The sequence below is a fragment of the Myxocyprinus asiaticus genome, chromosome 33 (genome assembly GCF_019703515.2).
Source record: "Myxocyprinus asiaticus isolate MX2 ecotype Aquarium Trade chromosome 33, UBuf_Myxa_2, whole genome shotgun sequence".
NCBI lineage: Eukaryota > Metazoa > Chordata > Actinopteri > Cypriniformes > Catostomidae > Myxocyprinus > Myxocyprinus asiaticus.
In genome coordinates, this window is record NC_059376.1 from 40,761,359 (window position 1) to 40,776,792 (window position 15,434).

General features: G+C 43.8%; 1 protein-coding gene and 1 pseudogene across 1 annotated transcript in view; one reads left to right on the forward strand and one right to left on the reverse strand.

Moving 5' to 3' along the window:
• The window catches only part of LOC127424089 (uncharacterized), a 52,736-nt gene extending 46,887 nt beyond the window's left edge, over positions 1-5,849 (forward strand). The window contains exons 18-21 of the mRNA XM_051668863.1: positions 32-3,493; positions 3,626-3,801; positions 3,964-4,167; positions 4,467-5,849. Of these exons, the coding sequence (XP_051524823.1) occupies positions 32-3,493; positions 3,626-3,801; positions 3,964-4,154 (3,829 nt within the window). The 3' untranslated portion in view covers positions 4,155-4,167; positions 4,467-5,849. The remainder of the gene's footprint in view (positions 1-31; positions 3,494-3,625; positions 3,802-3,963; positions 4,168-4,466) is intronic.
• Positions 5,850-6,426: 577 nt separating this feature from the next.
• The window catches only part of LOC127423756 (ES1 protein, mitochondrial-like), a 10,364-nt pseudogene continuing 1,356 nt past the window's right edge, over positions 6,427-15,434 (reverse strand).

A 15,434-nucleotide genomic window follows, 5' to 3' on the forward strand; every position in this document is an offset into this window, starting at 1 on the left:
TGATTGTTCTCTCCTTTGTTTCTCTCAACAGAGCTCGCCCACTTTCTGATAGCCCAGATAGTGTGTTGAAGTTAAAACTGTGTCCTCCCCTAAACTTCTTCCCCAGCTCATCCTCTTCTGATCGTTCAGACCATTGCTCATTTGATAAGGGCATTCGAAGTGAGTACCAGGATCAGAGAAAGCAGCTTCTCTCCTCATCTTCTCCACCTCCACACTATACTCAGTTCGAGAGCCACTTTGGAGGCTCTCCATTGCCCACATCTGCTATTGAGTCAATATCCAGAGGTCCTGATGGTCGCTTCATTATCCAACCCTCCTTAGAAGACTCCACACCAACTCACATCAAAAAGAACCTCAGAAAAGAATTCCTACAATCCCCTGGTAAAAGAAGTGGTGGAGGGAGTAACAATGGGTCTTTTAAGGAATCCAATTCTGTAAGTTCAGAGAGGGATGGACAAAGAGGGTCACCCTCAGCATTGACTGTGCACCCACCAAACCCAGAAAGACCCCCTCACTCTCCAGGTAGGGTGAAGGCAATGGCCAGAAACTTCTCCCGTCATGGTTGCTTCTACTCAGATGATGAGCAGGGCTGCTCTGAGGCCTTGCTGGAGAGGGTCAGCTTTAATTCGGACAGCAGTGAAAAGAGGGTGAGAGACTCGCTAAAGAAATACCAGATTGGTAGCCATAGGGAAGACATTTTCCCGAGCTTGACCAGGAGAGCCCGAGGCTTGGAGAGAGAGAGGTTGCTCCATCAGGCAGGTTACCAATCCATAGATGGAGACAGCCAGCTGACAGAACCCAGCACTATGGTTTCTCAACTGGATGGTGAACGAGAGAGGGATAACTTGAGCAAATGCCTGAGGCTGGTAAAGGAACGTGAGTTAATGGAGAGGGAGCTCGAGCAGTATACGGCCAGCCGAAGGGCACAGACACATGAGCGAGAACAGAGGCGGGCCAAGTCTGCAAGCCCCTTAAGAAAAGGGACAGGTGTGGAGCCTGAGGACCCTATTTGGAAGCCTCAAGACATCAGTTTACGGCAAAAAACTCGGCCCAGCAGCCTGGCCCAGCGTGTTTCTGACTACAGAAGAGGCTGTTATTTTGGCAACACCAGCAGTCCTATGGAGAGACTACTCCCCACTTTTTCCTCATGCATTCAGTGGGACATAAGCCCTGTGCCATCCCCAGCCAGCCTGGTGCCAGTGCAAAGCCTCTCAGAAGGGAAAACATCCTGTTCCCTGTACCCTCATTCCCATCAACAAGGCCTTACCAAAGTTGATGACTCATTTGCACCAGAGTCCACAAACGTCTCGCGTTCACCAGACACACAACACACCTCTCTCTCACTTCTGTCTCCAACCAGGGACAGCCCTTCTCCCAGTAGGACCAACATGAGTGGGGTACAGGCTAGACACCTGGAGATACCCCTGACAAATGAGCAGGAGCTGCCTAAAATGACTATAGCTGAAAAGGGTTGGATGCAAGAGAGAAAAGTGGAAGCAGAGGCTCCAGCTTTTAGATCAACATCTCCTGCTCCCTTGAGTTCTCAGCCACTTGAGATGCACCAAGTAGTGGCAGGAAGAGATAAAGACACCAGTCTTAGTGCATATTACCATGATCCTAGCAATCAAAGTGTTACAGACACAGATAAGGTAAGGGCAAATCACAGAGTCAGACTGAGCCATAGTCCATCAGGCAGCTCTACATTGCCCTATGATCACCAGAAAGCAGGCACAATGGGAAATGTAATTGTAAATGAAGAGTCCAGCTCCTTACTGTCATATAATGAGCAAGAGAAAGAAGGTGTCAGGGCTCGATCTCGAAAGAGTGACAAATGTGTCTTCAGTGACAGCCCTAGTCAGGTATCTCCATTGACCCTGTTTGAAAATGAGGCTGAGAGTGATCAGTCAAATTTCTCCAGAATGTCAGAATCAATCAAAGTCAAGCTTGCTCCTCAACCAGCCAAGATGTCCCCACTGCAGACCAGCACTATCTTGGAATACTTGAGTCTTCCAGGTTTTATTGAGATGAGTGTAGATGATCCTGTAGTAGTGACTGAGCCATCAGAATCTTTTTTGCCCAGTTCTGAGACAGAAACTGGGGCACTTTTAAGAATTGATCCTGACGTTGTACCCAGAAGTTGGGAAAAAAATAGTCAGGACCAATCTGGGGCAATGGCTAGTCATCTCAGTGGGGGCACCCCGGTCGTTCCTATGGTACATCATAAGCTTAAATCTATACCAAGTTCTGGAACCTGTTCACAATTAGAAGCAGGAGATACATATGTTAAATCAGGCACATCAGACACCAGCAATAAAGGTTTCTCAGCACATAAACGGAAAGAACAGAGTTCTGAGCCTTTGCTTTCTCAAAGGAGTCTAGGGTCTCAAAAACAAGAATTTACTCAGTGCAGTCCAGCACAGACATTAGTAAACACAGCTAAAAGTGTGACAGCAATAGTTACCAAAAGTCATGACCTTGCTGAAAAGACTCACGACTCTACATCTTCAAAATCTCAAAAACCTAAAACTATGTCCAAAGAAAGGACAAACAAGATATCCTCACAAATCTATCAAGCTCCTATGCCTTTTATGAAGAAGTCAGTTAGTATTGGTCCTTGCAGGACACTCACTGGAGTTGGGCATCCTCGTCCTTTCCTTAAGAAATCTATTAGTTTAGGTTCTCAGAGATGGGAACATCATGAAAGTCCAAAAGTGTATATATCTGAAACCTGTTACAGAGACGAGTTTCCCCATCCAGATATACGGGTCAAATCATATAGCTTGGGTCGTACCCCTGCATATAACTATCCCATGTCAGGCCGATCATGGCGAGGGTCAATGCCCTCTCAACCTCCTATCAGCCAAAGTCTAGAGAGACGTCATCACATTGACAGACCTCCCTTGAGTTCCTCCTACCATACTCCTGGCCCCCTAATCCCAGAGCCTCCAAGACACATAGAATCATCCATTCCTTTTCGACGGGAGTCAGATCCACGTCAACAGGGAGCCGCCTTCCCAGACTCCTCAAGGTGGCCTCTGTCCTATAAGGAGACACTCAGGTCAGTTCAGCATAAGTATGTCCCACAAGACCCTCCTCGACCTTTTGGCCCAACCAGAATAGTGGCCAGGGGGGACTACCTGCATCCTACAGAACACAGAAGGGTTCCACAGAGGCCATTTCTCCCCAGGGGTTACAGCTGGCCTTCGCCATATCGTACAGCCTTTCCTCTACAAGAACAGAACTTTCAGAGAGAGGTGGACAAGGGGGTGGGTGCTGTTAAGGGTTGTACAGAGGCAGAAGTCAGGGATATCAGAGGAGATGGGGGCAGAGCTAGTTATGCCAGCCAGAGCAGTGGAAGGGGTAGTGTGGGACCGTATGGACACCTACGGCAGTCTCTCTCCATCACCCCAACCTTACTCAGCTCGCCAGAGACCACAGAGGAGAGCGAGAGGTACAGGGTAGACCAAGACCTGCGAGAGAAGAGGTCAAAAAGGTGAAGCTGAGATATAAACTCAAGACCTCATCACAGATGAACGAGCATAGTTTCTTATTCTATTCCAGACATGTTTATATGATTGTCATTTTCTACATGTCTCACTGTGTATTGTTGTATATGTGTGTATAGAAGAAATACCTCAGTAGATGAAAGTTACGAATGGGATGCTGCAGAATACTCTGTGAATCGCGACATCCTGGAGGCCATGAAGATGGAGTGGCCCCAGTCAGGCATAGGGCGAGGCAGGGAGTTCCGGCAAGATCGCCCCTGCTCCACCGCTGGCCTCCGGGACTATCAGAGTAAACGTAAGAACTCAGTCCTTCAGCTCTTTGACTGAGTCTGTTTATTCCCCATGCCAGATAGAATGGCAATTAAAATTTCCCTTGAAATTTTCCATTTGATCACCCCTCCTCCTCTGCTCTTTTACCTGTCTTCCTCCCCTCCTCCTCTCATTCCTCTCCTCTCAGGCCTGTACTCTGTCAGTCCTCCTCCAATATTCCAGCCTCCTCAGCGCCGCTACAGTCATTCCCTTAGTGAGGCCCGCTTCAATGCTCTGCGACAGGAGTTCCAGGAGTACCGCAGAGCCCAGGAATCCTGCTCCCAAGACCCCTGCATCCCACCTGACCCAGGCTCTGATTCCAGCTCCGCATTGCTCTGAGAACCTTACCCTGGTCCGTAACCTCCCTTCTACCCTTTTGACCTATATCTTACTGTTATGTCTTTTCTGGCTTGTTTTTAAGACTTTCAGCAGTATCTCTTGTAGGGTCAACAGCACATGTCACTTATTTTTGCCTCATTTAAAATTGTATACTCACATTGCCTCAAGAACAGGTATTTTTGTTACTGTTAAATTATTGAGAAATGCCCTTTTGCCAATGTTAAATTCATTGACAATAAAGAGCGTGATTGTATTGTATTTGAGTTTGCTCTAGTAGACAACTAATTAAGTTCCTTCTGTAAATATTTGCAGTGCATCCCAAGGAAGAAGATGAATTTATTTTAAGTACAATCCTAGCAAATCCTGAGAAAGCAAAGAATCCAGACTTGAACAACCTTGACCAACCTTGAAGTGTTTTCACCCCAGAGCTGAGTGAAGGACTTTGAGATGATGTTTTAAAGATTCATTCAATTCCGACTGGAATGTTGTTTTTGTACATGTTATGTGTGTATTTAACTGTTGTCAGCAATCCCAGATTGTATTTTATCTGTCCAGACTGAAAGATATGAATGTGTGAAGTACAGTTTTCCAGAAAAGAAACAAACAAAATTCAAAGTATGATAGTTTTGATATAGTTTTTGTAATATTGATGTTAATTTTAGGTAATGGGGACTCTGGAAAAATAACTGTGCTTCCTAAGGTTTTGTTTTTGTTTTTCTTATCAACCAAACCAAAACAACAGCATAGTATAAAGTCTGCATTTGACAATCAGACACTGCAGCCAAGAAAACAGATTATATTTGTATTGTTATATTTTACATATACATAAGTACATGTATTTATGAATATAATTTTGCTGTTCTGTATGTTTACCAGGCTCATATTTGAGTGCTGTTCATCTTGATAATGAATTCTCTCAGATATTTTCCTTTCAGTCAAGTCCCAAATTCTATTATGATTTAAAGCAAGAAATTTAGTGCCAACATTAAGTTAAGAAGCTGACCATGAACCAAACACTCCTCACAAATTAATTGTATAATTACTTAAGGTGATAAACTCTCCCAAGCAAAACCATATATTTTATGGCCAGCACTCTACATTTTTTAAACTTGGTTCACCTTTATTCAAAAAATGTGGTTGTGATATTGACGAGCATAGTATATTGAAACAAAAACAAAAAGGCTATTTTTGACAGTGTTTTCACATGGATCTTGATATCAGTATGAACGGTCTATGAACTGTGAATAGTCATGTTTCTGACAAGAAGTCTTTTTACTCCGTGTTTGTGTTCTTGGTGTTGTAATTATTTTGTCCAAAAAAAAAAAAAAATATATATATATATATATATATATATATATATTCTTTTTCAGATTTTGTACAACTGTTCATGAATGTTTTAAGAAAACATTAATCTATCTTATATTTAAGATGCTGCTGTACATTTTTGTAATAAATTCAAAGATTTTTTTTTTTTTTGCCATTTTTGAGAGATGATTTAAAATTTTGTAAAAAAGCATTTTATATTTGTTCTTGTATTTGGTTTTTATATGTGTTGTTACTCATTTTTAAATGACTGTACAATAAAGCATTCTACAGAAAAGTTACTACAGTATGTAATGAAATGGCCTTTTCTATATTCCTAAAACTCCTCAACAAACAAAATGGTCAATCAATTATTAATTTTAAAAGCATTAAACATACATTCTTAAGGACTATACTTTTTCAAAATTAAGATTTTAGTTTAATATGTATATTTTGTATGAATAAAATGTGTGTGTGTGTGTGTGTGTTTTGGTCCTGTAACTATCACCATTTCAAGTTTTTCACCACTTTAAATCAACCAATAATTTCAATGGAGATTTCAAGAGCTTCCCCATATAAAAACAGATTCTAAGTAAATCCACAGGTCTCAAAATGGTCAAACTTTTATACATCATTATATAAATTCATGACCAGTCAATTTTGAAAATCGCCCCCAATTAGATAATGCTAGTATATTGAAATTGTATTTCTTTCCACATTGTTCATTTTGATTCATGATGAGGTAACACCACAGGAAAATCTAAATTTTTTCTTGAAATTGCTTACAACTAAAATCTCATTTGAATAGATAATTGTAGGTTTTTAGACTAAATCAGTTTTTCACCATCCAGTCAAATGATGAAAATGTATCCCACAATGGCATAGCGTACAGGGACAAAAGTCACAAGTTAATAACTTTTATGTTTTCATTTAGCTATACAATACATATCACATTATCACAACACACAAGTTGCATTGCATGCTTGCTTTATTTACTCTGTATGCCCACATAATAGCGGGTTCGGGTCAACCTAAAGTTAAGTGTGAAAACCTTCTGTCTTGCCATTCACAAGACTCACTTGGCAGTCATACGCATGACATGCTTCACCATGTTCCCGATGCCGTCAAAAATGTAGTGATAGTGGTAGTCAGTCTCCCACATGAAAGTTGGAGTGCTGATCACCTTGTTCTTCTCATCCACATGTGCCTCGTGAAGGAGGTAGTTAAGGGAGATGATGAGTCAGAAAACATGAACTGATGCTTTAAAGAATTCAGAAACTAGAGAAAAGAAGAGGGTTCTTTGTTGAACTTGTGGTTCTGCAAAGAACCATTGTCTTCTTGAGGGTAAGTTAATAATAATGTCAGAGTTTTCAATCAAAGTGCTTTGATTATTTATAATCACAATTCTTTTGTCTTTTCTCTTTATTGATGAAAGGATATATAAGGTTCGCAGGTGTTGTGGCGGGCCCCCATGTTCTTGACTGCTTGCACCATGTTGGTGTTGGAGCCAGCGGCCCCAGCGGCTGCTCTTGTCACGTTCATATCCCATCGTGACCTCCAGGCTGGGCAGCACTCGACAGGCCAGGAGAGGAGCCATGCTAGATAGACTTGAGCCAAAGAAACCAGGAAATACATTCAAATTAATTCAGGTAAATGAATCATTTTATATATATATATATATATATATATATATATATATATATATATATATATATATATATATATACTGTATATATATACATATTTATATAAGCTATAATAAAATGGTTGCACCCCTTCTCTTTAAATAATAAAAAGAATATATCAGCATAACAATTCAAGTAAAATATTGAGAAATGTACAGAATTTCTTAGTATGCTGTATGTCCTAAAGCCTTCCATTTATTGCCAAACCATCTGTTAATTTGAAATTAATAAAAATCACATTTACAATTTTGCCATTTTATAGTTAGATACCCTATAGGTTTGCGAGCACGATGGAATTCCTTCAGAACTCTCTCCACATCGTTATTCAGCTTGCACTCCTTGCCATCTTTGCTGAAGGTTTACCTGTAATGAAATGCCAATTTCAGCATAAGTCAACAAAAATCCAATGCTGACCCTAAAATTTATTGTTCCACGCTGGGTTAGATTTCACCAAACTCTAAAAAATAGCCTTTGTAAAGTAGCAACAACCGATTTAAAAAACCTTGGGTCCCACTTTATATTAGGTATCTTTAAGTACTATGTACTATGTACAAAAACTTATTTTGTACATACGTGTTGTTGCATTGTACTTGCATTTAAAGTACCTGCATTTAATTACATTTGTAATTACACTGTTAACCTTAACCATAAACCCTAACCCTACCCCTACTCCTAAACCTACCCATACCTCAGTCTCAGTAGCAGCAAATATTTATCTTCTGAGAATTTTGCAGAACATTTAATTACACAGTAAATACGTTGTATTGTATGTATTTTAATGTTAGTACATAGCCAGACACCTGTTAACAAATGTGACCAAATCTTGCAAGAAATACTTATGTTGAATAATAGTATCACCTCAAACCAACCAAACATGCATTGGAATGTTGAAGGAACTTTCTCAATTCTGTGTTTCACATCAAATCTAGATATAAAGGTTACTCACTTTATTGGGCTATCTGAAACGTCCTGGTTACTTTCGTAACCTCCATTCCCTGATGGAGGGAACGAGACGTTGTGTCGATGTAGTGACACTAGGGGTCACTCTTGGGAGCCCCAAACACCTCTGCTTTTTGAAAAAAGGCCAGTGGGAATTGGCGAGTGGAATTTGCATGCCATTCCCCCGGACATACGGATATAAAAGGAGCTGGTATGCAACCACTCATTCAGGTTTTGTGCTGAAGAGCCAAGACAAGGTCCCGGCCATTTCAGCGGGTAGTTCAGCGTTGTGGCAAGAGGGACACAATGTCTTGTTCCCTCCATCGGGGAACGGAGGTTACGAAAGTAACCAGGACGTTCCCTATCTGTCACTCATTCGACGTTGTGTCGATGTAGTGACACTAGGGGTCCCTATACAAAACCCCACAACTAGCTGAACTGTGTTACGTGGACTGGCAGTGCGAGACGGGCATACCGCTTTGTGCCTTGTAGCCAGTGCACCAGGCCATCACGTAACTTCCCCCAACACTCGAGGAATATTTTCCCCACAGTCCGTCGGAACCAACCCGGTGTGGGCATGTTTGTGCCACAGCTGGGCGCACAGGAGTGGGGGGTCTGCCGCTGGAGCGCCAAACCTGCCAAAATGGGACAGTGGACAGTGGTCGTGACGACAGCCATGCGCACCTGACATGTGACCCATGGGAACAAGAAAACCTCTCTTTTGTTGAAGTTTTGGGTACCGCAGCCTCTTGGGCACGCAGCGAAAAATGAAACAAAATATTCTCCTCCTCGGCCCTCCACCGGGGGATGGAGTGGTCTGTCCACCAGCTCCATAGAAGCGGGTCTCCTCGTCCCTGGTTCGCCCATCTCAGGGGCGCTTTGAAGCCTTCCTTGGGTTCTTGGCGGCCGGCCGTGAGACGGGTGGCATCTGCTTCCTGCGGTGGGCTCCACGCGGGGGCCGGGCCGTGGGGGCGGGCTGCGGTGGAGCCGGTGCTGTTGCTGCAGGAGGTCGCCCTTGGTGACGAGCAGACGGGGTGCGGGGTCTTGAGCCACGCCGGGGCAGGATGTGCTGTATAGCCTCCGTCTGCTACTTCACCGCCGAGAACTGCTGGGCAAAGTCCTCGATGGTGTCGCCGAACAGGCTGACTTGGGATATGGGGGTGTCAAAGAACCGTGCCTTGTCAGCCTCTCTCATCTCGACCAGGTTGAGCCATAGGTGGCGCTCCTGGACCACCAGGGTGGACATTGCCTGCCTGAGAGACCGTGCCGTGACCTTCGTCGCCCGGAGAGCGAGGTCGGTCGCCGAGCGCAGCTCCTGCATCAATCCCGGGTCAGTTCTCTTAGCGCCTTGGCTTGGTGCACTTGCAGGAGAGCCATGGCGTGCAGAGCGGCTGCGGCCTGTCCAGCGGCACCGCTGGCCTCAGTTGCCTGAGATGACATAACCCTACAGGCGCTGGATGGGGTCTCAGGTGGCCCCGCCAGGTGGCGCCGTTTTGCGGGCACAGGTACACCGTAACCGCCTTATCCACCTGGAGAATCGCTGAGTACCCCCTGGCAGCCCCACCATCGAGGGTAGTGAGAGCAGAGGAGCTCAGAGACTGGGTCCAGGCAGTGAAAGGTGCCCGCCACGACCTTGTGAGCTCCTCATGCACCTCCGGGAAGAAAGGGACCAAGGCATGGCACGGCTATGAGCGGCGCTCCGGGCCCAGCAACCAATCATCAGGCTGCAAGGATTCAGGGGGAATGGAGGGTTCCACTCCAGCCCAACACATGCCGCCGCCTGGGCGAACACACCTGAAGGTGGGAGCCCAGTTGAGTCCTCAGCTTCAGACTGGACAGCCCGCTCTCCGATGCTGCAATTGAGAGCTCATCCACCTCGTGAAAGCCGAAACAAGATCGCAAACTCACCCTGAGACAAGCCAGCAGTCTCATCCCAGCGGGGCAAACGAGCGTACTGGGGAATGGGAGGTCCGTGGGGAGTTACCCGGCGTAGTGGCTCCCACTGGGGTCCCCAAATCACCCCCAGTGCTAACCGACGTGGCCTCAAACCCGTAGGTAGAAGGACCAAGGCGGGGAACCGCTGGGGTGGTCTTTCCCTCTAACGAAGGAAAAACCGTGACCGCAACGTTGCCATGGTCATGTTCTCGCAGTGAGAACATGACCCATCCACGAATGCTGTCTCCGCGTGCGCAGCGCCCAAGCACTTAAGACCGCGATCGTGGCCATCGGAAGTAGAGAGGTAAGGACCGCAACCAGGAAATACACAAACGGAGAGGCATCTTTAAAAAGACGCTCTCGTAAATGCCACTCTTTTAAGAAGGGAAAATATACTCTTTTAGCTGCTGAAGTGCCATGGGGCGTTCTCTGCACTTCACCAGTGCAAGAGGGGGAGAAGCCGCTGTAATGTGCCGTAAATCCAACAGCTTTTCGAGGTGAATGGATCAGCAGAGTAATTCAGCTTGCTGAACACAACCGCTTGGCTCCGAAGAGAAAATCTGAATGAGTGGCATGCAAATTCCACTCGCCAATTCCCATTGACCTTTTTTCAAAAAGCATAGGTGTTTGGGGCACCCAAGAGTGACCCCTAGTGTCACTACATTGACACAACATCGAGTGATTGACAGATAGGTAACTACATTAGGATCAGACTTGGATTAGTCTCATCCATCACCTGTATTTCCTCTTAGATTAACTCTTAGATTTGTTTGCTGATAGTGATACATGATAAGATGATTATCACTCCAGGAATAGCGATAGATCTGGGATGATAAACATAGTGAGATAGCCAGTCCACTCTTAATCTACGAGTCATCAAAGATCAAGTACGTGCCAATAGACTCAGTAAATACTTTGATACGTGTTGTACGTGCTTCTTTGCAGTAAGAAGTAATGCAGCGATTCTGGGATACATTAGCACCAACATCTCTTTTTAAGAACAATTATAATTGCAACAACAAAAACACCGACTTTCTCTTACAGGTTCTTGACTATTCCTTGGCCTCCAGGGAAGATGATGGCATCAAAGCTGTTAACATCCAGTTTGGACAGATCATTCATCTGCAGCATGCCCTGACCGTGACTGAATCGTGCAGACTCAATCATCGTGTTTCTGCAATGCAATCAGGAAAGAAGCTTTTTTTGAAACAATCTGAGATTTTAAAATAGTTCTAAATAATTATACTACAATCCAAGTTACCTTACAAAAAAGTACTGTGATGATATCATGGTGCAGTGATGGAATCAGTACTTTGATGCATACTATGGTATTCATGTACCATGTTTTTACATGGTGTTCCAAATTACTGCAAAGTATGCCATGGTTTTGCCATGATGCATGTTTAAAAACATGGTATTATTATGCTGCATGTCACAAGATATGTTAGTTACTTGTGAGATAAGTGATACTGATGCCATATTATTGTAATTTGTACCATGGTATTTATGTTACTGCAAGGTACTTCAAAGAAAGTGTCCACAAATTGCTATTGCCATGGCTCCATATACGTATATATATATATATATATAAACTCAGCAAAAAAAAAAACATCCTCTCACTTTCAACTGCTTTTATTTTCAGCAAACTTAACATGTGTAAATATTTGTATGAACATAAAAAGATTCAACAACTAAGACAAACTGAATATGTTTCACAGACATGTGACTAACAGAAATGGAATAATGTGTCCCTGAACAAATGGGGGGGGTCAAAATCAAAAGTAACAGTCAGTATCTGGTGTGGCCACCAGCTGCATTGAGTACTGCAGTGCATCTCCTCCTCATGGACTGCACCAGATTTGCCCGTTCTTGCTGTGAGATGTCACCCCACTCTTCCATCAAGGCACTTGCAAGTTCCTGGACATTTCTGGGGGGAATGGCCCTAGCCCTCACCCTCCGATCCAACAGGTCCCAGACGTGCTCAATGGGATTGAGATCCGGGCTCTTCGCTGGCCATGGCAGAACACTGATATTCCTGTCTTGCAGGAAATCACACACAGAACGAGCAGTATGTCTGGTGGCATTGTCATGATGGAGGGACATGTCAGGATGAGCCTGCAGGAAGGGTAACACATAAGGGAGGAGGATGTCTTCCCTGTAATGCACAGCATTGAGGTTGCATGCAGTGACAACAAGCTCAGTCCGATGATGCTGTGACACACCGCCCCAGACCATGACAGACCCTCCACCTCCAAATCGATCCCGCTCCAGAGTACAGGCCTCGGTGTAACGCTCATTCCTTCGACGATAAACGTGAGTCCAACCATCACCCCTGGTGAGACAAAACAGCGACTCGTCAGTGAAGGGCACTTTTTGCCAGTCCTGTCTGGTCCAGCGAAGGTGGGTTTGTGCCCATAGGCGACGTTGTTGCCGGTGATGTCTGGTAAGGACCTGCCTTACAACAGGCGTACAAGCCCTCAGTCCAGCCTCTCTCAGCCTATTGCAGACAGTCTGAGCACTGATGGAGGGACTGTGCGTTCCTGGTGTAACTCGGGCAGTTGTTGTTGCCATCCTGTACCTGTCCCACAGGTGTGATATTCGGATGTACCGATCCTGTGCAGGTGTTGTTACACGTGGTCTGCCACTGCGAGGACGATCAGCTGTCCTTCCTGTCTCCCTGTAGCGCTGTCTTAGGCGTCTCACAGTACAGACATTGCAGTTTATTGCCCTGGTCACATCTGCAGTCCTCATGTCTCCATGCAGCATGCCTAAGGCACGTTCACGCAGATGAGCAGGGACCCTAGACATCTTTCTTTTGGTGTTTTTCAGAGTCAGTAGAAAGGTCTCTTTAGTGTCCTAAGTTTTTATAACTGTGACATTAACTGTCTACCGTCTGTAAGCTGTTAGTGTCTTAACGACCGATCCACAGTTGCATGTTCATTAATTGTTTATGGTTCATTGAACAAGCATGGAAAACATTGTTTAAACACTTAACAATAAAGATCTGTAAAGTTATTTGGATTTTTACAAAATTATCTTTAAAATACAGTGTCCTGAAAAAGGACTGAGTTTTTGCTGAGTTTATATTCTGTTTATATATATATATATATATGGTTGCACCATGGTACTTTTTGGTACTTGTTCTCACAACAAAACACCAAATATTAAATATAGTATATAATGAGAATGATGTTCACCTGTTGTCACTAGAGGATTGTTGCATTTTCATGTGATCCATCACATGCATCTGCTGCTGGTTTGGGGCAAAGATCTGAAAACGGGCTCCATTACGGCTCAGGTGGTACACGGTGCTTCAAAAAGATTCAACATCGTAGGCCTATTAATAACATTATTAAAGAAATAGTTCACCTAAAAATTAAAATTTTTCTTATCATTTTCTCACTCTCATGCCATCCCAGATGTGTATAACTTTCTTTCTTCTGCTGAACACAAATGAAGATTTTTAGAAGAATATTTCAGCTCTTTTGGTCCACACAATGCAAGTGAATGGTGGCCAGAACTTTGAAGGTCCAAATATCACATAAAGGTATCAGAAAAGTAATCCGTAAGACTCCAGTGTTTAAATTCATATCTTCAGAAGCGATCCAATCAGTTTTGGGTGAGAACAAACCAAAATTAATTTATCCTTTATATATAATATAAAATATAACTCCTTTTATATTTTAGTTTCCTGTACATCTTGCCATTGCAGTCTCTAGACACGATCATGATGTCAAGCTCGATTACACTTCCTAGTGCTCGACACATGCGCAGAGTCGTGTCTAGAAGGGATCCCTCTCACGCCAAGTTCTCGCGCATGTGCATTCTATTATGATGCTATGGTGCTTTTTCCATTCACCTAAGCGTATTAATGATGGAGAGCATTAAAAACTTTAATAATATCAATAATATAACATTATTACTATTATTACGGAGTGACTATTGACACTAGTTGTACATACCTGCCCCACAGTGCTGCTTTTTGCGCTCATATAGTCTGGTGGAAACAAAGAAATTAAAGACAAACTGCGTTCTTAAATGTCGTCGCAATGGCAAAAGATGGCAACATATGTGCTGCAGTGATGTACTTGGCGGCGAGCGCTCCTCGTTGCTGCGAGTTCTGCAGCTGGAGTTACTTTCCAGTCAAATCGCAAAGAAAAATACAAACAAATGTGTCCCCACTCAAGGAATACATCCACTGAGGTCCGGATACACTCTTTGTTTATTAAAATGTAAAGTTCCATATGGTTGGATTAGAACCCGGAGCCTCTAACACAAGGGTGAATTTCTTATCACTAGACCACCCAGTCAGATGTTTAGCAATTGAACTAATTGATGTACTTCTGCACTGACCATCAATATCTCATGACCGGCAGTAGCACATTTAGAGCTGAATGTTATCAAATTTGTTAATTATTTATTTTAGAGCTTGAAATGGTCATCAAGAATTACTATTCATCAAAACAGCTAATTTAAAATAAACTTTTACGAGTACTCCTTGGTGCTGTGCAACTTCAAATTAATGCCATGTAAGAATCTTGTGAGACTGACAGGGTAGGGATCCCTTCTAGACATGACCCATGCCAGAGATTATTTAGCAGAGATGGGCCACTTCTGATAAAATCAATGGGAGAGGGGCCTGGGTAGCTCAGCAAGTAAAGACGCTGACTACCACGCCTGGAGTCACAAGATCGAATCCAGGGCGTGCTTGTGGGACTCCAGTCAGGCTTCCTAAGCAACCAATTGGCCTGGTTGCTAGGGTGGGTTGAGTCACATTGGGTTAACCTTCTCGTGGTTGCTATAATGTGGTTCTTGCTCTTGGGGGGGTGTGTAGTGAGTTGTGCGTGGATGCCGCAGAGAATAGCATGAAGCCTCCATACACGCTAGATCTCCACGGTAACACGCTCAACAAGCCACGTGATAAAATGCGTGGATTGACGGTCTCAGACGCGGAGACAACTGAGATTCGGCATCCCCCACCCGGATTGAGGCAAATCACTATGCCACTACGAATACTTAGAGTGCATTGGAAATTGGGGAGAAAAGGGGAGAAAATGTAAAAATAATAATAATAATGAATGGGAGAAATTGGAGCGGTCAACGGATGTACAAAATAAGTCCCGCCTTAAAGGTAAAAGTGCCAATCACCTTTTAGATACAGACATTGCCTGTCAATAAACTTGACAACACGTATGTGCGTTAGTTACACAAGCTGAGAAAATTGCGTTTTTTAGCGTAATCTGTGTCTGTAGCTTGACAGAAGCAAGGCTATATATTCCAACACACTCTCAAGGCGAAATCGTAAGGATTCGACCTTCACTACAGCCAGTGACGTCACTGGACATCGTTTTCATCTAATACGTGACAATTACTTGCTTCTGTCACACATCAACAGTAACAGATTCCTTTCTTGTTTACA